Genomic DNA, 23,439 nt, shown 5'->3' on the forward strand with positions numbered 1-23,439 from the left:
TCCTCGTGGCCAACCGGCCACCAGCTCGTGGCTGCAACACGGGCCTTCCTACCCACCCCCCCTCGCCGCTATGCACAGTGCTGCTCCCCGCGCAGCAGGGGCTCCAGGCACCCCCTCATCTCCCCAGACACCCCATCATCTCCCCAGACATCCCATCATCTCCTCAGACACCCCATCTCATGGTCCCAGGCACCCCACCATCCCCCCAGGCACCCCATCCCCAGGCTGTGCCCAAGGTCCTCCCCGTGCACCCCTCAGGCAGCACACTCCTCCCTCCCTCCCTCTCCAGAAGCAGAGATACTGTCCGGACACCCAGCACCCCGCTCGCACAGACACCTCCCTTTCCGACCTGGGCTCTCTCCACCTCCTGTGCCCCGAGACATGCCTCTGCGCCAGGCAGGCCTGTGTTCCCAGAGGAGCTGCCCTGCTCGTCTCCCTACAGCCCTAACAGTTCACTCCCAGCAGAGAACCGGGGCAGAGTCGCATGGAGGATGGATGAAGCGTGCACGTGTCCTGCTGGCCGTTTCGGGCGACGGTGAGGACCCCCCATGCCGTGGGGAGGGAGGGCGGGAGGGCTGGGCGCCGCCACGAACCGCCGCAGCACCAAGGGGTGCAAACCAGACTCATCACGGTCACAAATTAGAAGTTGCCCAACTTCACCTGCTGCTCTCACTCTGCTGCTCTGCCACATGATTTGCTGCACCACACACTGCCTTGGCTGCACTCAAGGCAGGATTCCTGCAGTATTTCTTACCAGAAAGAGATGTAAAAGGGCGCAAGCCAGAAAGGCTGAGGCACCATCTTAAATAAAATGATTGCTTACAGAGAAGAGAGCTAGAGGATGAGGCTGTGGACTGTGGTTTCCTAAAAATTACAAAATGGTGACGTGGATTTTACTAATATCCATGGCACGGGATGTTGTGAACACGCTGACCTCACCACGCTCCCTGCACAGGTTAGGCTGCTCCGTAAAGGAGAACAAAAATTAGCATCTATGCTACCAAAATTCCCCTGAGAATACCCGAAACTCCTATTTCAATGTAAGATTTGTTGACAAAATGCCGTGTCTCAATGTGTACTCAAAGTCCATCCTGTAGAAAAACAGGAGTAAAATAACACATTCCATTTCCTTCTGAGTTTACTATAAAAGTCGCCTTCTGGGTAGTGCATGTCTTCTTTCCACAAGCCTTCAATGCCACCACAGCTTCTGCAGGAGTCCCCACACTGCCCACAAGACACTGCTCACCACAAACACACTGAGAAGTTTTGCACTGTGGGATTTTAAATTACTGAGGTAATATAATCCCCAAATTTCCTTGAATTACAATCCTGGAGCCTTAAAATCCCAGCTGCCCTCAGGGGTTTCCCACACTGCAGGACCATCTCCATTTAATAACAAGAGGTCCCAGCCAAATGCTCTTCCTTCTTAAGACGTGTGAGATGACCGATTGGGATTTCTGCTTTTCCAAACATAAATGAATGCAAGAAACTCGATACATTGAAGGCCCCTTGTGTTCAAAATCTGAGCCTTCTCGAGCTGCCTTCATTTACTTGACCAAACGGTGGCACGGCTGTTGGCAGGGTCTGAACGATGGCATGGCTGTTGGCAGCAAACTCTTCTACTTACAATTTTACAAAGGTATGAAATTTAGATGTCTTCATATTCATCCCACTTTGGTTCTTAAGCATGACACGTTACCAACCCACATACACAACGCACCCTAAACACCAAAAAACCCCAGGCTAGATTTGCTAACACTGAAGATCCTCAAGATTCAACTTCAAGCCACAGTGGCTCGTATCCGCCAGCGTCCGCCAGCCCACGGACACCGACCGTCTGCACAGCGGGACCGACCACACCGGCCCGCGGAAGGTGCGGAGAGACACAGGCAGCCCCGAGGCCAGCTGGGTTGGCACCTCTGGCAGACGTCGGCCAGAGCTCATCAGTCTTGCAGGGACTGAGCGATGTTTCACAGGCAGCTGGACGGCACTTGACTTCCAAAAAATCTTGCAGTGTGTGACCATCAGGCTCTTCGACTGGTTTGGCCACCTCATCTTTTACCTAATGCAAAACAGACGAGCGTCATCACAGACGGCGATCCTGTGCTCGGATGGGTCAGAAAAGGTACCGCTGGTGAAAAACCTTCACGCTCTGGACTGGCCTGGAGCACCGCACTGGCCTTGCCCTGCAGCTGCAGCAGGACCTTCTCCCTCCCGCCTGGGCCTGTTTCTGCTGCAGCCAGCACAGCTCTCCAGGAAGATGAAGAAGAGCCTTGCTCATGGTGCTGCGCAGCTGCCTCCGTCCTTCCACCTCCCTCCTCGCCTTCTCCAGTCTCCCGTTGACACGGCGGGTTGGAAGAGGCAGAGCAGCAAAGCAAACCTGACTCGGTGCCCAGAAGACCTTTGTCTGAGCTTCTGCCTCCTACCTCAACACCACCCGCTCCCACCTCGTCCTCCAGAAGGAGGGTGTCAAAAAAATCTATAGATAAGGTGACCAGAAATCAGAATTACGTGAACAGCATGTTCTTGACTTGGGGTCTCCTTAGATCTGTGTAATAAAGAAGCTACCGGCACCGACTGAGGTGACGGGATGGACAGAAACACCACTCAGCAAACATCAAGAACCACGACCAAACGCAGTGCTAGTGTCAGCATTAAGACATTCAATACCACCTCATAAATTCACACAATTCAGAAAATTCCCTTTCCTAAGCCACGGAAAATAACCTATGTCTGCAAAATGGCATTTAACAGTTGTTTTCCTTTCTTCTTTTTTTGGCATGACAGCTAACATACAATTTAAGGCCAGTATACAGCTGGTCGCTTTCTAGCCCTCATAGTTTTCAAAATGTATGAATAATTTTAAAAAATTACATTGACAGTATTCCAATTAAATAACAATTTGCCTGTGTCTTTCAAACTATCACATGTGCCATCAAAAATTTTATCTGCATAATTCCAAAGATGAGTTCCTCCTTATTTGAAATTATGTCAAGGGATTACTCTGGGGTCAGGGAGGTATAGGGCAAAAAGGCCAAAAAGAGTGATATGAACTCCCAAAGATGGAAATGAACAGCTTTCGGCAAGACAACAGAGGCCATTTTCTGTACTTTGGATGATATGTAACTCGCTGGTAAAACTTAGAAGAGGTGAATAAATTTTTAATCAGAGAAAGTAGAGGGAAAAAAGGAGAACACTAGAGAAACTGGCAGTAATGTTTTGACTCTTTTAGGATCAAAAATAAGCACTCCACATTTGGGATGGGGCAAGAAGACTACCCGTGTCCTGGTACATCTGCCAGCCAGCAATCCCTACGCCCACGCTGCTGTTTCTGTTTGGCCAAGCTCTAGCACACGATGAAAGAGGCACATCTTGTTACAATCAGACAATTCAATCTAAGACTCATGTCTAGAGAAATATAATTAAAATAGGACAGCTGTACCAAGTCTTTGCTGGAAAGCAGTATTCAGGAAGAATTTACCCAATGAGCTTTGGCAACCGCAGGGCACGCTGTTCAGAGGACCTGATCCTGGCAGAGGAGCACCCTGAGAAAAGACACTATTTGAACAAGGTTCAGCACAGCATGCCCGTCCTCCCTGGCCCGCAGAATCAGTGAGAACAGCGGCACTGAGCAAGCCTGTCATCAACACATTTACATCTACTGTATGAGGACGCGCACGTCAGACCTTCAGGGAGGTCAGTGACCTCGATCACCATTTTGCACCTTTTGCCAGACATGACAAAATTCACCCTGAGTTCCGTCTGAAGCAGCCTGGGCTTCTGGCAGGGAAGATGATGATCAGTGACTGATGCAGTAAGAATCCAACCAACAAACTGCTTAAAATGCCACCCTTCTGAAACGCATTAAAGCAACAGTAATCTCGCTTTAAAGGAAGTCACAGGGAGGACTGAGCACTTTGCAAGTGTTCAGTAAATTGCAAATGAGAAGGTGAAATGTGGCAGGGATTCAGTCCAGCGGGATGGCGCGCTGACAAACCCCCTGTGTCCCAGGGACAGGAGCGAACTTGTACAGGGCTGCCCCCAAAAGCCAGCCCTTGTTTGTCTGGTTCCTCCAGCAGATCCCTCTCCATCCCTTAAACACGCCCCTGCCCTACATCCTCTCGTCTCGCAGTGACACTGGGCCTTAAACATTCGGATTTGGTGCATCCCGCTACTGTTAAATGCAAGGCACAGAAACCGTCAAGAAAAAGTAAGCTGCTTACAGAGCCCAGCAACAACTTTCATTATTCTCCCCTTCCCTCGGATTGTTGATTTATCTTCAAACCCAAGGATAAAGCACTGTAGTATCAAAATTAAGAAAGCAGTTATCCTGATACCACACGTTAACACTAAAACATCTTTGCAAAGGTAAATCTTGTTACTGCACTAAAGACTGAAAAATTAAATTTCTCCAATACAGAGTAGATACATTAAAAATTCAGTCATTTTTCAGCTTTCAGAATAACTTGTGCCAAAATCGGTGCGAATTATTCATTAATTTATTACTTGTAACCAAAAAAAAAAAAAACAGGGAAAGAAAGAGTTTTCTGTTAAAGACAGAAGTCACCATTACTCTGTTTTTTACAACTTGCAGTCAAACAAGGATTTTTTTCTGTTTCCTTCCGACTTATTTACAGTTTTTAAAAGATCATCATATATTTTAAGGAATCTCTCGCTCACTCTCTCTCAAAAAGAGTTAAGGCAAAAAAGAAATATCAAATGTTCCTTTAAAAGTTACGCTTTAGCAGTTGCCATGCAGTCACGTTGTGATTTCTGTAAAGCCTTCACAAGGTAACTCTCTCGTACAGTGTCAAAACCAGCTCTGAAGGAGCAGCTTTGGACAGACAAGTGTAAGGGTGAAAACATCCAAAACAGGGCTATTCCTGCTATGAATCACCCCCTAACCACAGCTGTATTCCCAGACACATCCTGTAACGATGCTTCCTACGTAAACCCGTATTTCTGCCTCAGAAAATGAGAATGAAATAAAATTGGAAATCTTATTTCTCCATTTTTGCTGGTTTAAGAAGATTATTTAAATGCAAGAAGCTTATTATTTTGCAAATTCATTTCATCTGGTTTTATGGCGCCTTTCAGCCACTGACATTGGGGTCCAGGACAGAACGCAGCTGAACTTACTAGTGCTAATATTTTATTGGCAGTCTCTGGCATCAACAACTTAGGACAACTGCAGGTTTTGCAGCTTACTGTGGTTGTTATTAGCTGCTGTACATTTAAATTTCAGAAATAACTAATATGTATGTCTTCACAGATACTCCACCCAAAAATGTTTTATTTAACATTTTTGTAGAGATAATACATACATACATTTAAGGATTTTGCTGTAAATAAAAATACAGGGATGAGTTTTGTTAAATAAAATTTGTGTGTACACAGCTGAAATGCATACAGGTAGTATAACTGTTTCTGGAAAGATACAAGTTTATTTTGAAGCTCTATGTTTATACCATATTTTTTATAAAAATTACAGAACTTGCTCTATTAACTATGTGGTTGGGGGGGGAAAATCTTTAGAAAACTCAGTGTTAAAATGTAAATGAGCAAGTACCACGCTTTTCTGGTGGGATGTAAAGTGAGCCATTCCCCCCTTTTTCCTGATGTCTCTTTCAGACCACTCCCCTCTCAGTTTTGGAAGGGGAAAATAACCTTCTGAATTAAAAACACTTCTTAAACCACTGATGGTTTCACACTTACTGCCCCAGATCACCTCGACCCGCTCTTCCCCCCCTCGGTGATGTGCGGTGCCTGGACACAATGGTTTCTGCATGAATCACTGGCAGAAGAGCAGTCGCAGTGATTTTAATTACTGTGATAACACACAAAATACCGGTGAAAACATCGTACTATATTGCTGTACTTGTTCCACTACTTATAAACTACACTAGAAAGCAGGGGACTAAACGTAGTTTTATCACAAAAAACTATATTCCACTGCTTCGAGCAGAAGGCTGAAAAATCATGGTTTTTTAACCCAGAAGCGCATGTGGAGTTAGGGTGCCTGTACTATAGCTGGCTATGGAGGTTCAGCACTGTCACTATTGTATACTAATTTGATTAACCAAGTCATTAGTCAACTGTTTTTAACCTTAAGCCATGGTAATATTTACGCTCAGATCACTTGCCCTAATTTTTGCTCATTTAACCACACTGACATGGATCAATAATTAAAACTTAGAATTTTAAGTGTGGGGGCAGGTGAAGCGAGTCTGATGCTGATTCCTTGATGACCTTCTGATTTTTCTTCCTTTCTGCTCCTGTTGGTTTTTCTTTTCCTTGATGAGGACTGTTTGAACAGGCTCTGATTTTTCACTCATTCCATACAGAACTGTGTCCTAGATGGAATTTAATTTTATTAATAGGCTTCAAAACTACAAGAATAACGTTAAATTTTGGAAAACAAACTGAACAGAACTTGTTGACTGTCTACATTTCCCATTCAGACTGGAGGAGCATTTTTTATTTTTCTCTTCATCCCTGAATCAGTTGACATTAACAGTAATTTTCTTGTTTTCCTCATTGATGGTAAGTATACCATTTAAAAATAAAATGACTAACTAGATGTATTAAACAGCTATCCGTTTCCTCTACAACAGGACAGCCACTTAGGTCTCAGTTATTTGGCAGTGTGATTTATCCTGGAAACAAGCCCAGGGTGGTCAGTCCCACCAGAAGGAGATGGCGGGAGGCAGATGCACATCAGGGTGACTGCAGCCTTTAACGCGACCACCGCTGACCCCAGGAGCCAGCGACCCTTTTCTGCTTCCCCCTTTAATCTCCAGTGGCACACCCAAAGTTAAAACCGACAGAATTACCTACGAGAAGATGAACTACAAATAACGGCTTGCTTGACATTGGTTAACCTTAAAAAACACAACCCCCCCAATTCTGTTGCAGCAAGTTTCCCGCTGTTGGCCGTGGGGAAGCGCCGAGGCTCTGGGACCCCGCGCTGTGCTCACGCTGCGGTGCGGTGACGTTCTGCGGGGCCATACCCACGGTTTCCGTAGAAGGACACCGAGGGTTTTGTGTGGGGTGGCAGGGCAGCGGAGCAGCCGCACTGCCTGGCCAGGGCACAGCTGACATTCTAATCCACCTGCGTGCGGAAGCTGCTCTGATGCCTTCCTGTATTTGCAATCTCAGAGAAACTACAGAAAAAGAGAGCTACATCAGAATTAAAAGTTGTTTTGGCAGCTGTACCATTTCTGAACTACTGACAAGGATTTTTTGGTGTGTTTTTCATTTATGTCTATTTTGTGAGCAGATGCTCTTCCTGCAAGATACAAACTGGAATGGCAACATAGGAACATCCACTGAGAAATGATCTCAGTTTCACTGATTAAAAAAAAATCAGGTATTTGCCAAATTAAAAAGAAAGATAAGTTTCTTTTACAACACTATAAAGTAAGAGTACAAAAATTGTATTTTGAGAAGAATTCAGTTCGCAAAACGCCTGTTTCCACCTTCAAAGTCCTATAGATTTTTAGCTTCACAAAGCAACTCAAGGTTAGTCAAGCTTTGAAATTAAAAAAGAAAATAAATAAAAAGGAGGGGGGAGGATGACTTTCAGGGTGCATCCTCTGTGATGATGAATGTGGGACACTAAACAACTGAGTAGGCTTTAAATTAATTAAACACATGACACATAAGTAATTTGCAGGCTTAAAAATAGTTACCAGTGCAGTCCCAGCACCCCACTGATCAAGGAGTCAGTCCAACCCCGTCCCTCTGGCTGCAGGAACAGCCTCAGGTCCGAGCAGCTGTCGCGGGATGCTGACTGCTGTCCACCCTGCGGCAAAGCGCTCGCTGGTGAGCAGAGAGCGCCCAGGCTTTTCCCTGTCCAGTGCTAAGACAGCACGGGCCGAGGTACAGCTGCTTTTTTCCCTTCTGATGCGCCTGTGTTTCACCCCCTCACCGAGTACCTGGAACATTTTCCTGTGCTCCTGCTCATTATTGAGTCCATCAGAGAATGACTTTCAATGGTATTTCCATAGGAGGGAAAATATTTTTCAGCTTTTGTCCTTCAGAGATTGCACACGTGTGTGCCATAAAAAAATTACATCACTGACATACGTCATAAAAGTGTCATTTGTATTTAGAAACATCCTGCACTTTGAACGCGGAGGTGAGGTACACAACTAACTGCAAACTTCCCACTTAGGACCTCAGGGAAAGAGAGGCTAAATAAAGCTTGCCAAAAAGGATTTTTACAATTTTACTGAAGTTGGTAACTTTATAACCGTTTTTTAAAGAAAAGGTAATTTTCGTAGTAAATCACAACAACTTGGGTTCAGCACGGCCCATTAGCCACATGGCTTCCACCCCTGACACAAAACCACAAGCGGCTGGCAGACAAAGCAGGCTGGGTCCCAGGACGGTCTCCCTTGACTCCCCCACAGCTGCACCCAAACCAGTGAAAAAACACCACAAGCAGAGAAAAACTCCCCGCCAGCCTCTCCGGCCGGGAGCCAACCGGCCCCGCGCGCTGCGGCTCGCCCCGACCCGCCCGCGGTGGGGCCCGGCCGGCGGCCAACGACTCGCTGCGGCGGCCGCTCGGGCCGGGGGACGCCGACCCCCACCCCGGCCGCCCCCCGGCACCCGCCAGGGCCGGGGGGCCCCGGAGCCCGTCCAGCGGCGGCGGCCCCGGGCGGGCAGCGGCCGGGCCGGGGCCCGAGCGGGGCCGGGCAGCGGCGGCGGGAGCCTCCCGGCGGGAGAGGCCCAGCGGGCCCGGCCGCCGCCCCGGGAAACCGGAGGAAACCACCTCGAGCCGAGACCAAAACACTCCGTTTTCAGCGAAACGACAAGTAAAACGGCGGCGTTCCACCTGCGCGAGACTACTGCTGAAAAAGAGGAAAAAAAAACGAAACAGAAGCGAAGGCTTGATGCCTGGGTTTTAGGGTTTGTTCCTGACAAAAGGAGGTTGTAAGAGAACATTTTAAATATTTATTTATTCTCTCTAGAAATCTAAAATTTTCCAAACGTTTTTTAAAAAAGAAGGGTACATCAAAAATTAGATAAAAAGCTACAAGCAAACTAAATCACTACCACCATAAAAACAAAAGGTCGCCGTGGACTTGTCTCAGAACCCGGGGAATCCCCCCGCAGGAGGCGAACACACACCAGCCGAACTGTCCCCCTGCTCTGATTGCTGACACTGGTTTCTTAAGGGGATCCTCTTCTTTGCTGTTTTTATGCCAAAACAAAATCACAATCATTCAAACTCCGAGGAGAAAATCCCCCCAGCACACGCCCACTCAGCTTCAGTTCTAGAGGTATCAAAAGTACAGTTAAACGACACAGAAATCACGTAGGTCCCACAGAGCCTCGGGGAATAGTTTTGTTTTGTGCTGGGCTACCAGACAGACTTCAGCCATCTGCGTAACGGATACAGGCTGGAAATGCTGCTGCCCCTCTCCCAGACGTATTTCGGAACAGCAGAGAAACCTCTGCTCAAAGTTGGCAACTTTTTTCACGCTTCTTCGCCAAGCTGCGTGCCAGAACCCCGCATGAACACGGCGCCCGTGAAACGCTCGCCCTTCCCACGCAGGTCTGTGAAGATACACACAAACACATACGTGTGCGTATGCTTACACGTGTGTGCACGCACGTTCCGACGTGCACTTACAGGCAGTCCTGAACCGGCGTTCGCGCGGAGGGAGCCCCCACACAGCCGGAGCCCCCCACAGCTCCGGGGGGGGATTTCCCCAGATCTCTGCAGCTAAAGTTTTAAACGTACACGACAGAGGGATCGGCTCGGCGGCTTACCTTCAGGCAGTGTCTAGACTGGGCAGTACGTACAGAGGCTGTAAAACACCAAGTGTTTCGCTGCCTCCGCTTTACAAAGGGCAGAAAAAACTCTGGTGTTTCACCATGCACAGAGAGTTTCAAAAAGAGACCGAAAAAAGCATCTGGCAGCCTCCCCCCCACCCCCCCCACCCCCTTTCCCCCCCCGCCCCTCTCACTCTCTGGTTGTTGGGGTTTTAAAGGAGTTGATGGAGGAAGATTTATCAAGGACTGAGGATGCCTGGCCGGGACTTTGCTGTTTCTGGCTCTTCAGGACTCTGAGGAAGGACAAACACGCCACAACAGCCCGCGCAACACAATGCAACAACAACAAAGAGGAGATAAATCTACCCACTTTGGGCAAAGAATCACTTTGTGACTGTTACCAAAACCTCCTATATCCAACAGGCCTCCCCAGTGTCTGCGAGTATATTCCCCTCACCTACTCTTCAAAAGTGGTCAAATGGAAGAAAACAACCACCACGTATCACAGAGAGCAAAGGAACTCAGAATTAGCACCAAACTGGTGACAAAATACATCTTGGCAGCCAGTTCTGTGCATTTCTACAGCGTGTGGGCGATGGCTTTACCAGCCTGTAACGTAAGCCATACTTCACCATACCCACCACAAGAACTCCAGCTGAATAGACAGCTTTGATTTTCTTATTTTCTCAGTGCTAACGATGTCATTATCTCCCAAAACATACTCAATACTTGGCACTGCTGCATAGAATGTAAAATCAGAGACACTGGCTAGAGTATTAGAGGGAAACCCAACAAACATAACTACGACCACCATCATAGAACGTGAGCAGAGGTTGAGCCTGGCAGATGGGAAACCTTCCTGCTGCTAAAAATTTTCACATAAAAAGGAACAGCTAAAGCTAAATTCCACAAAAACCTGCCACGTTAGGGGGAAATGCCACTGTTAACCAGAAACCCCTCGGCAGAGGAGCCGGGCGATGGGCTGCTCTCACAACCTCCCGCGAGGTCCTCGGCATTGTCCTCGCCTCTCCCGCCTCCCGAGGGCGACCGGCCGCTGGCGGTGAGACCGAGACCTTCCTGGGGGGGCCGAGACTGAGACCTTCCTGGGGGAGCTGCGGTCAGCACCGGGCCACGGGACAGGTGCTGGTGACAAAAACCTCCCCAGCCCGGGGCTTCTCTGGAGATTCGAGGAGCTGTTTTGATTTACAGGTGGAGACTGGAAACTGTCTCAGCACCAGGGGGTACAGGCAGGTAAGGGTACAGGCAGGTAAGGGTACAGGCAGGTAAGGAAGTGAAAGGAAGCGCAGGGCTGTGCTCAGGCTCGAACACAGCGGAGAGCGGCTCTGGGCCGGGGCACGACCCACACGCACCCACTTCTTGCCTGCGCACCCCGCGATCCTCACCTGGCAAAAGCCGCTGGAGGAGGGTGGTTACGTGTGACGTACAGTCACCAAAGGCATACAATACTTACCAGCAAAAATACTAGAAATATCAATTATATATGTTAACAGGGTATAAAGACAACCAGGACATTCATCCCAGGACTCGTTAGCTCGTGTTATAGATGTTGTGTGTCTATACCTGTGTACGCACAGATACTGCAATCATCCAGGGATCTGCTTCTGTATCCCCTCCGGATTAAAACAGAGGAGAGCCACCGAACACCAGCTGTCACAACATTAACAGTCACTGCGATGGTGTCACAGCACAAGTTTTCCACACTCTTCAGTAACAAACCCACGGATTTCCTACCGTGCTGCACGCGCACCCACTTTGACAACACAGCGGTTCAACTCGCAGTCCAAACCTCCACAGCAAATCCTGTCCGTGCCAGAAGGCAACAGAGCAAGCTCTCCACAGCGAAAAGGCCCCAATTTCTCTAGAAGTGTGCCAGTTATAGCCCAAGGCCTCACAAAATGAAGTACGTGCCCTCCCTCTGCATTCCCCTGAATATCAATGTTGCCCTGAGCTTCGAAGCACAAAATCACTTCCACTAGGTGCTACTATAAACAGGAGGACACATACTAAAGCATTAACAACAAGCCATTTTACTCCTCTTATCAGTCCTTCTCTAGACTTTTATGCTGGTTTAAAATTCATTAATATAAACTCTCTTTTTCCTGTGCTTATTCTGCGCATGTATCTGCGCAATTTACGTCCCTTTGTAGCCCTACTCAAACCTTAATTTTTTCCCTTTTTAAACCCTTAAGTCCTTTGTCTTCAGTATATTCTCTCCTGCGTTTTTTAATGACTTAAAAAACTTGAACTTCTCTTTCAGAGTGATTAAATCAGTTTCCTGTCACTGTTCAAAAACTCAGTTGCAAGATGAGAGTTTTTCCCCACCTGTAAGAAACCCAAAGAAACAGGGACAAGGAAGAAAGATCAAACTGATGGCAGAAGTGGAAAAAAAATTCCCCTTGTAACAATCAAGAAAACAGCGAAAAAATAGAGAAAAAAGCTAAAAAGTCACCCAGAATATAGGACCATGTAAGCATGGGCACTCTTGCAGAAAACCTAGTCAGCAATCCAAAGCCATGGGAAATTTAAATTAGAGCGAAGGTCCACAATAGCAGAGAAATCTGTACAGATAAAAGGGCCTGCTCAGGTTGCAGGTATACTTAGTCTAGATCTCTTCAGATTTGCAAAGGAACTTTATTAGTTTTATTAATTTTTTTCTTAAATAATCAAGAGATTCGAGTGTATCCACATTACACGGTAAAGAAGATTAAGTTTTTTTCTTTAATCAAAATATCCATATGCATGTGCTGTATCTTCCAAATGGTAGGTGGATTCCCACTGCTTATTACCGCTCCAGGGTGCATTCTGCTGTAGTAACTCATGCACAAAACACTCCTACTACGTTTAAGTAACGTGAAGGTTCTAGCAGACACAAGCAAGACGCAAAATCCCCCAAATGAGAGGAAGAGCCCGAGCGTTCAGGCGGGCGCGGTTCTGAGGAACCAGCTGACGGAGGGTTTCAGCAACGCGCACGCAAACGCCCCAGAACGGCGCCCGGTGACAGCCACCTCTGCGTCAGGGGTGGCTGGCACGACCTGGCACCGCACCCTCGACCCGTCCTCGCCAGGGGGAAGGAGCCCCCAGTGCAGCCCCCGGCCCCGCGCTGCGGGGGAGGAGGGACGGGACCCGGCGCCACGGGCAGGGCGCGGCATGGCCGCGGGCACAGCAGGGCGGCAGCACCGAGGACGCGGGCTCCCACCCCTCGGGACGCCCCGCGCTTCGCAGCAGGCGACGGACAGCCCGCGGCCACGTGCCCAGGGGAAGGCGACTCCCAGCGCTGGCTCCTTCCAAATAAACCTTAATTTTACACCGCGACGCCTCTCCCGCCTGCTTTCCCGTCCGCCAGCCCCTCCAGCTGCCCGGTGCCCGCGCTCGGCCTCCCCGGGCCACGGCTTGGCGGGGGCTGCCATGACCCCTCAAAAGGGGAGGCTGGGCTGCCACGACGAGGTGACGTGGCCACAGTCACCGGCCGGCAGCGTCCCAGCGGCCTCCCCGGCCTCGGCCAGAGGCGGCAGCGAGCAGAGACACAAACCCTGCCTTTGGGGGCTTTTTGTTGTGGCACTGAAATTCCCACGCGGACCACACCAGGAAGGCTGGCTGCTTTTAAGAAAGGCAGTTAGGTCCTAATAATACAAACACTTTAATTGCTAAACTGATCTTCACCAAGAAATATTTTTGTCACTTTTGGAAGCGCCTTCTGCTGAAATTGAGTTCAGCAATTCCACAATTTAGGCATCCAAAAAGCACAGGGAAGTACGGATCTTTAAGTAGTTTTTCTGTGGCCTAACTAAATGAAAAAATTATTGTAGATGTTTTTGTGAAAAAAGTCAGTTGTTGCTACAAGCACCAAGACTCTAGAATAAAACATACTGTATCTTGTAAAGGCTGTGTTCAAAACTAGCTGTCAAGGGGAAGGGTAAATTAAAGAAGAAAAGCACAACTTACTGTACTTTTTTGTCATTTTAGAAATAAGCTCACACCTTTCCACTGTTTAAAAATACACTGAGGGATTTGAATAACAGCACAGAGAGAAAAAAAAATACAGATGTGGTCAGATTTTTGAACAGTTTCTGTAGTACCACAGAGTTAAGAGAAAATTAAGTCATACATCTAGAAGCAGCCATTTAAAACACTGATAGTTACTAAAGGGTATTTCCTTTCTGAGCATGGCTGACAGAGATAAAACAATAAGGTAAATTTATCAGAGACTGCTATTTCTATTTTGATTCCATAAGCTGCAGTTACTGCTGCTGAATAGAAATCACCTTGCCGCATTATTTTGTAGGGAAGATGCAAAAATCAAATGCTTTCAGATTCCTTTTCTTCATTTTAGGCATGTATTTTTTATGGTTTCATTACTCAATGTCCAAATCCCCCTTTTTTAGAATTTATTTTACAGATCTATTTTTATTACAGTTTCTTTGACTAAATGAGCAACTTGATTACCAAGGATAAAAATCACTGCTTAGCAAGACCTCTAAACCTGGAAGACAAGATGGAACAGATGCCAGAATGGAAAGGTGAAAAAACTACTTTGGAAATACTAGCTTGCACTTTTTTATGTTCACTATGTCTTTTCATAAAGGGCAGTTTCACAGGACAGTAAGAGCAGAAGTTGACATAAACCCCCATGCCTCAGGTGGATTGATTTGCCCCTTGGATGCTGGCTTCCTTTTGTAACTACCTTCAGCAGAGGAGATTAAAAATACTTGTCATTTTACCAAATTCCAGAAGTGACTCTATTAGGAAACGCAGCGATTACTTCATCTATTTGGACAGCTAGAAGGTCATGTGATAAACAGATTTTAAAACATCTCCTAACACCCCAGAAGCCTCCGCTGAGTTTTGTGCTTTCTGCTCTGAGCCTTCTGCTCTCCGTTTGTCCGAGGTTACACCAGAGCCAAAGCTGCACTGAACACGGCTTCTCGGAACAAGGCCATTCAATGAAACACGGTGTCGTCCTCGTTCGTGCCCAGGGCACTGCGCCCCAAGAAACACTGAGCCGGTCCCTGCGCCAGGGGCTGTGGAGGAGGAAGAGGAGGAGGAAGGGACCCCGGCGCAGCAGCTGCGCGGAGCAGCACGTGTGGGAATTGCTGACGCTCCCACTCACTGTCTCTGCCTGCAAATGCCACGGAAAGGTGGCCAGAGCCGCCAAGGAGGCGGCCCCGGGGCTGGCGATGGGGCTCACCACGGCGGAGCGGGGCCACCACGGGCGCCTGAACGCGACGCTCTGACTCGGGCAGAGCCGCACCCGGCGGCTGGTACTGTTAAGAGCAACTTCTTGTGCCAGAAGCGCTGTCTCTAGCGATTCTCCTGTAACAGCCTGGCTACTGCGTTAATAAGAAAAAAAAATCAGAGCAAAGGAAACCACCGTTGCCCCTCTGGGAGCCCAGCAGAGTACGTATGTGCCGCTGTACAGAAACTCTGGATTCCAAACCAACCGTACGCACCACGCTCCGCAAACCCGCCGAGCCCAGAGTGCGACCACATTACCCCGTTGTCTCCGAGGAAAGTAGTGGGTGGGCAAAGGATGAAACAGGGGGAAGATAAATTGTTTTTTGTACCCCTTAGTGGCTGGACATCAATGCTGCAGCTTTGAAAGCTGTCTTTCCGAAAGCCGTGAAGAAAAAAAGAAAAAAAAAATGCAGAGATTAGGATTGCAGCTATACATGGGAGAAAAAATATGTTAAAAGGAAGCTTTTAATGAAGGAATGGATGAAAGACTTCCAACTACAGGAGATGAACATTCTTATCATATATACTCTTATTGCAAAGTGAAGGGAAGGGGTGGGAGGGGAGAACCCTCCTTCAAAGGCCTGGAAACTCTCCGAAACTAAAAATTAATTCACCACATTTAGTACATGGTACAGTTTGTAACAATTATCTTTGCACACTTTCTTCTGGACTCTAAACGTTTTAAAAAATCAGGTAAATCATACCAGAGACCTACATTTGCTGAATTACCCATTTTTTAAACAGCATGTGAAGGCAGTAGGACCCTTTTTGCAAGAAATCAGCAGACGCATGATGAAAAGCTGTGTTTTACAGAAATACGGGCACAAATATGTGTTGCAAACACAGTGGTATTAAGACAAGTGAAAATAAAAAGTGAAAGGCATCTAAAGCCATTCGGAAAGAGTGCAGAAAAGGGAGGAAAGGTTTTCAGCTGTGTACTGAACAGGAGCGTTTGTGGACGCTGAAGACAGAGGGTACAGGTGAATCTGGATTTGCTGTCCGGAACCAGAGCTCACTGCCCAAGGCAAAGGGACATCTCTGTCACAGCGGACGGTGGTGACCGAAGCTAGAGGCTGTATGGGCAGCAGACTCTGTGCTGGAGGCGTCAAGAAAGCGTTATTTGTTTATACGGAATATTAAAAATAATAAGGCTGTTAGACAAGAGCAGGGCAGGCAAGCAAGACGTAGAGGCATTAACAGAATAGGGAGATACCCCTAATTCCTTTCCTCGAGGAGTCAGATATGACTCCAGTGGAACCTCAGAATCTCTATTTCAGGGACTCAGATATGAAAACAGACTCATCCAATGGCCAACACCACCGGCTACGCTCGTAGTCATCGAATTGTTGACGTTTCTGTTCCCTTTTTCAAGTGAAGCAAACTGGACACTAGGCACACCGTGATGCTGTCAGGGGCGTTCATCCCATTTACAGCTGCAGGCAGTTTTGGGGGAGAAAGGCAAAAGGCAAGGCTTCGGCAGCCACTACACTCTACGTCCATCCCTACTGATCTACAAGCCCTAAAACAGTAATTTCCATAGTTAGTTGCCACACTTTTGCATTTACCATACCATTTACATACTTAGCAATTTACATAGTTACCTGAATACTTGATCTTGTTCTTTAGAAACCCTGAAAACAGAACTGTGCCTGTCTCAAAATAATTTAAATGAATTAGCAGAGAGTATCTTTGGGAGGATAATTAGTTTAAAACTGTATTTTTTTAAATGCATTTCTTTCTTTGCATTTAAAATTGTTATGTTTTGGTCAGCAAAGGAGTCCTTGATAGAACTGGAAATACAACAACGTGGAAGCTCAATAAACAAATCATGCTTACTTCACATTAGGAAGATTTATGGCTTTTGTTCCCTAAAACTATTTTGATGTGGTTTCGGCTTCTCATTACGTACAGACATACAACACCAATTTATTTTAGGCCTGTGTCCTTCCATCCCCATCCCCATCCATACTAGAAACAGAACAGCTGAACCAAACCGTTGCACGCGGAGCTGCCGAATTTAACATTCCCCAGAATTTGGGACGCGGCTGAGAACCAGGGGTTGGACGGGCGCCCACCCCCCGTCAGGCGCGTGCCCACGCTGGGGCCAGCACCGGGACAGGGGGTCTGCTCTGCCCCTCGCTGCAGCAGGGCCATGCAGATCGCCGTTAACCTGGTCACAGTCGGGGGGAGCGCCCAGAGGTTCGGGCTTTCTGCAGGGTCATACCCACGGAGAAGGGGAACAGCCACAAGGACGAGGGTGATGCACCCACACACAAGCGCGTACAACCCGACGGCCGCGTGTGCCCGCTGCGCAGCCCCTGCGTCCCGCCACGCCCGGCACGAGGCTGCTGCTGGCACAGCCACTGCTGCGGTCAGGCAGGTTGGAGAAGGGGGGTTGAGGGGCTTCTGACCGAGCTTTGAGAATAAAAACTAGAGCAGGAGAAGGACAGTTCTATTTATGAGCCCCTGGTGTGGCTGTCTTCGGCTTCCCATTCCAGCACCTCAAAAAACGTTTGTAGCGCCCACATTAAATGAAATGATTTTCGTTCTGAACAGCATGACGAGTTTATACAGCGCACAAAAATTCTGCTCCCGTTACCTGCCCTGGATGTGGCTTGCTTATTGCCAACTTCATGGAATATATAGATGGACAAGAAACACTACCACATTTGTTACAAAATCATACCGTAAGTTAGCAAAACTGCCTCCTGACGTTAACCTCTGGTACGGACTTTTACAAGCTGTTCCCGGTTCGCACTGGCACACCTCTGCTAGAACAGCCCAAAGACATGAACTGTCATCCCCATGTTACACCCAGTCAGCATAATCACGCCAATAAACTAATTACAGACTGTTTACCAAAATGTGTATATGTAATTTTGAACTATGCTTAAAGTCTCAAGCACTGTTTAAACATTTTTCCATCTTCTGTTTTTTTTGGGTAATCTTTAGAGCTACTACCAGCAATTTTGGTACATAAATCCAAGGGGATACACAGAGTAAACTGAACAAAAGGAACCTAATTCCAGGTCATTTGCCTGCCCAGCAGTCATGAGAAAAATAGATACTACCCAGAAATTGTATTAACTGTACTATGCACCAACTGCATCGCTGTTACAGCAGTCACCACACAGCACCAAGCTTTTGCTCCCCAAGAGGCAGAGTAATTTAATAAGACTACCTAATTAGCTCTAGTTTCAAAGAAGAGGACAGGATATGAAAATGCAAAAATAAATATCTTAATGAAATTTATCAACTTCAAGTTAATTCTTAGAAACTGCACTTTAAAGGATTTATAGGGAGAAAAAATATATAAATTCCAGGTATAATGTGGCTGGCTGGGGTGCTGACATGGCCAGTGAATGCGCTGCCACTCTTCTGGCATTGCACTGGGAGGAGAAAGCCCTTCCTAACTCTCCGAGGCTTGGGAAAACACGCTGGCATCTCTGGTCACCCATCAGAGACCGAGCGCACGCCATGGTCTGCGTAGCAATGGACCGTGGATCGCTGGGCGAAAACACACACAGGAACAACTCTGTGCAAAAAGTTAGTGAGCGCTTACGGGCAAGAAATGAGTGTTTTACCAGAAAAGATGGCAAAGACAATTTCTCAGCTTTCCCTCTCAAAGAGGTCAGTAGCAGCGTGTCAACAGCAGCACTGTTTACACAGTACCCTGAGGAAGGACCCAAGTGGTGTCAGCCTGCAGAGCAGCGCTGCAGAAGGTTTCATTTCCCTGCACCCAAACCCACCTCATCCACATCTGCACCAAGTCAAATTACGGTATACTTTTTTTTTTTAAATGAAAAAAAAAAAATTTTGCAAAGGTCGCCAGTGCTGCAGCTGCTCCTTTCCTCAGGTAGCATTTTCTCAGTCTGGCAGGGGACGCTGTTTCTGGAAATGATCTTTGTGGTTCGGGAAACCGGCGGGCAAGAAGAAAGCACAGCTGCCTGTCTAACAGCATTCTGAGTCGCTGGTGACAAGGTATGTACTACGTGTGTACATGGTCATTACAAACACGTATCTAAAATCTGTTGCACTAACTATCCCACCTACTAACTTTCTGCATGGTAACGTGGAAGAGTATTTTGTAAAATAACAAAAATGTTGGATGTTAGCCTCAGTGGCTGGGAATCTCTCTGGATTATTCACTGCAGAAGCCGTACAAGAAGTTACAGTCAATTTTACATCAGCAGCCCAAGGTGTCAGACTCCCGACGGAGCGGCTACAGCACCCACTGCAGGAGGGGGACCCGGCTCAGGTCTCCCCTCCCTCGCCCTCTCTGCTGCAGTTCATCCCTCTCCTGAGCTGTGCCTGGCCCTGGCAGCGGCACCGCGGAGGGGCAGAGAGGGCAGGGGGGCAGGGGTCAGGCACCTCACCAGCCCAAAGAGGAGTGACATCGCTCCCTGCCTTCAAGGCACCGATAACTCTCCTACCCTGCAGCACTCTTCAGCAAAATTTTACTGTTACGCAGTTCCCACCTCTGATTTTTATGTCTTCAGTCCTCAAAATTTCCTTTTTCTACTTTGTTTACAATAAGAAACCACTGTATTCCCTCTTTATTTCACCTCCTTTCCCCTGCCCCCCTGCAACTTCTTATACGCTCTTAGGAATACAGAATATACGGAAGAGTTGGTGAGTTCACAGTATGAATCACTCTGACATCACTTCTGAACGTCTACCAGCAAAAATGCTGTCTTTTCATACATGGCACTCCTGAAATAATGGTATTTAAATGGTATAAATAAATGGCTATTTCCTTTGTCATAGTTTTGCACCCATCATTACGCACTCCAATTTGCTTTCTGCTTATCTTTCTTTTCAAGCATTGACATCAGTATCGTTGCAGACAAATCCTCCCACGTGCGGATGAATAAACAAGCAATTAAAAAAAGTACTAACCTTCACTGACAGGAGTTGCACAGCCTTCAAGGTTCAACATTATATCTTCATCTCTGTCATCAGCACCGGCTCCCAAAATCATCCAGCTCTCGACATTATCACTTTCAGATACCAAGCTGTCCTCCTCCGAGCTGTCATCTATCACCAACACGTCTTGGATGCCCTGAGCTCCGGCAGAACTCACCGGGTTCACCTTCCCAGCAGTGCTCTTCCTCTGCCTTGAGATGTCCGTGCCTGGCCCAGCAGGGTACAGGGTGTTACCTCCAGCAGCTCTGGCGTAATTTGGTGTGGAAGATCCTGGACAGCTGCGTGTGTCCCCTTGCGCTAAGGAGCTTGCCGACTTCTTGGCTTTGCTTTTGTAAACACTGTCTTCATCCGGTGTATCGGACAGGACGATGACCTCAGGGTCATCATCGGAGAGCTGAGCATCACAGTCAATGATTTCAGTGATTGTCTTGTCTTCAGACCGTTTCTTAGTTAGAACTGAACGATGGCCCGTGACTCCTGCAACATCAGCTTCTTCACCCATTTCCAGCGTGCTCATTTCTCCAAGGTTTTGGGAATAGTGGATCTGGCTGTAGAGATGAAACTCCACCTCACTGTCAACACTCTGCTCACTGGATGACTCCTCACGATAAAGTTCATCTTCATACATTTCAGAATCCTCCGTGTCTTCATACCCAACAAACATTCTGGAAACCAAATAGTCTGTATCTACAAAAAAACACAAGGTTGTCTCAGAGCGGTCGTGTATGTATGTCCCAAACCATCTTTCAAATGATACCTTTGGCCTTTCTGAAATTGCTGAGGTTAGTCATAGAGCTCTGTGTACGGAAGCTAAAACTGAGCAGACTTAACAGTGACAACAATCGGTGCTCAGATCTATAACAGCAGAAGCGACTTAAGGGTGCATCTGGTTTAATCCTAACTACTACTTTAACCTCAACTACTCCAGCTTCTGAAAGTTGCACTTAATGTGCTCTCAGCTTCCACAGCTCCTCTCCACCTGGGTTCAAGACCAGGGTACCTGCACCGGTCGCAGCCAAACAAGTGTCTGAATCCGAGTTTGATGGTTCTGCCAACTAGTATTAGTTCTGGGTACTTTGCAACTTGTCTTGCTAAATAACATCTTATATACGTACCTGGAAGAGCAGGGAAGGAACATTCAGCAATATTTGAGGGAAGTAACTTGGAGCCTGTCTACACCTGGGCTGCAGTCACCTGAACTGGCACTTCAGAATTAACCCTAAGAGCAGAAGTGCTAGGGCTGCGATACCCAGCTCTGCACAAGCTCAGGTCTGGAAGTGCATAAAAAAAAGAACAGTAAAGGTAGTATACAAATCTGCAGCCTTCATACAAACCAGCGTGTCACACTGTCCCACCAGGGCTTACAAACTGAGTCTCAATGCCATGGAAATGCAACCAGAGTGCTCCCAGACACGACGAGGATACTCCTGCAAGCAGTGTCTGCCCAGCTCAACCTCAGCCCTGTGCTGCCACCACTTCAGCCATCATTACTGACAACCTTTAGCAGCCTTGTTGGTGGATCTAGGACTAATGTCCCCATTTCCCTTCTCACAGACTTGGCCATAGTGGTTTTTAAACAAAGACACTGTGAGAGCTGGCCGATGGGACAAAGCGCACCCTCGGCGCGTCTGCAGAGGACGCAGGGCCAGGAGCAGCGGTTGGCGGGTAGAGCAGAGGGCTGTGGTGCCATCCAGGGGGGCCCCTGGGCTGGGGGAGTGGGCAGAGAGGACCCTCAGGAAGGGCAACAAAGGTAACTGCCAAGTCCTGCACCAGGGAAGGAGACGGGCTGAGGGCCCGCTGCCTGGAGAGCAGGTTTGCAAAAAAGGGCCTGGGGGTGGGACAGGTTGAGCAAAGCGGGTCGAGTTGACCATTTCTGGGACAAAAAACACCCCGGGCTCCTGAGGAACATCGCCAGCAGTGAGGGGGGGGGTCATCCTTCCACCCCAGCCAGTGCCCACGGGACCACATCTGGAGTGGTGCCTACAGCTCTGGGCTCCCCAGCACCAGAAACGATGGACAAACAGGAGTGATGGTGGCAAAGGGCCACTAAAACCATCCAGGGATTGGCCCCGTCTGTCCTGTGGGGCCAGGCTGAGGCAGCTGGGACGGCTCTTACTCGAGAAGAGGAGGCTGTGGGGATCTTATCAGTGTGCATAAACACCTGATGGGGGCAGTGAGCCAGACGGAGACAAGCGCTTTGGAGTCCTGTCCAGCAACATGCCGAGGGGCAACAGACACAAAAAATAAAATACAGGAAATTTCACTTCAGCATAAGAAAAAACCCCTTTTTGCTCTGTTGCCCAGAAACGATGTGGAGCCTCCATCCTTGGAGATGTTCAGAACCCAGCTGGACATGGCCCTGAGCAAACTGCTCCAGGTCACCCTGCTCTGAGCCAAGGGTGCTGGATGAGGTGATTGCCAGAGGCTCCTTCCCACCTCAGCTGTCCCGAGAGCCCAGCCCCGTGGCCAGTGTCTCTGGCATTCACTAGCCACCCTCTGGTCAGACAGGAAATCCAGAAAGTTACTTTGCCTAATCCACAGGACACCTTATTTCATTTACATGACCACATCATGCGTGGAGGAGGGGAAAGAGAATACTTCCTCTGAAAAGTCTCTCTTTATTTCTGTGTTACTCTGAGGGAAGACAACAAGCTTTTTTAGACATGAGAACTGTCAGATGGAGCTCGGCTTGTTAGCTGTGGAAGGAATTTGAGTGGTATTGTTTAAATTCACATGCTGATGCACAAGGACAAAAATTTAGATTTGGGAGCTTTGTACAGAAGAAATTTGTGCCGTGATGGTATTTAAAGAACCCAAAGACTCTTATTATGACAGCTCTCTGTGCACAGCCCTCACGAGTCCTTCCTCGATTACAACTGATTTGACCTCATTTCTATTCCTGTTATACCAGAAGTCAAACTAAAGAGGAAAATACTTTTCCCACGAAAAACAAACAAAGCAAAACCACATGAAACATGAATGCACAAACAGGAAAATACAACGCTTCCTGACAATCCATACCCTGTACTCCTCAGGCTCTCCGTAGCACAGCACCCACCGTTCAATCCACCTGCACAGCTACAGAACTCGCTGCGGGCAGCGCCAGCTGAGATCACATCCGGGGCCCCACTCACCCATACCCGCACGCAGCTCCGCCGCCTCCTGACACACCCAGCTCGGGTTCTAACCCACAAAGACAGACCCACGTCGTGGTTTGAACCCGGCCAGCAGCCCAACACCGTGCAGCCGCTCGCTCACCCTCCCCCGACTGGGGATGGGGAGGGAACGGGGGGGTGAAGGGAGACTCGTAGGTTGAGATAAAAACAGTTTAGTAATTATGATGAAATAAAACAATAACCATAGTAGAAAGTACAAACAGGTAATGCACAACATGACTGCTCAGCACCCAGCCTGTTCCCAGCCAGCAATCCTGAAATACCAAGAGCCTGAAACCACAATCCTGGAAACAAGAGAGAA

The 23,439-nt window shown here is 47.9% G+C and overlaps 1 protein-coding gene across 3 annotated transcripts in view; it reads right to left on the bottom strand.

The window, feature by feature from the left end:
• ZCCHC7 (zinc finger CCHC-type containing 7) overlaps positions 1-23,439 on the bottom strand; it is a 117,601-nt gene that overhangs the window by 89,839 nt on the left and 4,323 nt on the right. For all 3 annotated transcript variants that reach the window (XM_074813107.1, XM_074813108.1, XM_074813109.1), the window contains one exon: positions 19,936-20,649. In XM_074813107.1, coding sequence (XP_074669208.1) covers positions 19,936-20,626 — 691 coding nt within the window. In that variant the 5' untranslated portion in view covers positions 20,627-20,649. The remainder of the gene's footprint in view (positions 1-19,935; positions 20,650-23,439) is intronic.

The sequence above is a fragment of the Strix aluco genome, chromosome Z (assembly GCF_031877795.1).
Source record: "Strix aluco isolate bStrAlu1 chromosome Z, bStrAlu1.hap1, whole genome shotgun sequence".
NCBI lineage: Eukaryota > Metazoa > Chordata > Aves > Strigiformes > Strigidae > Strix > Strix aluco.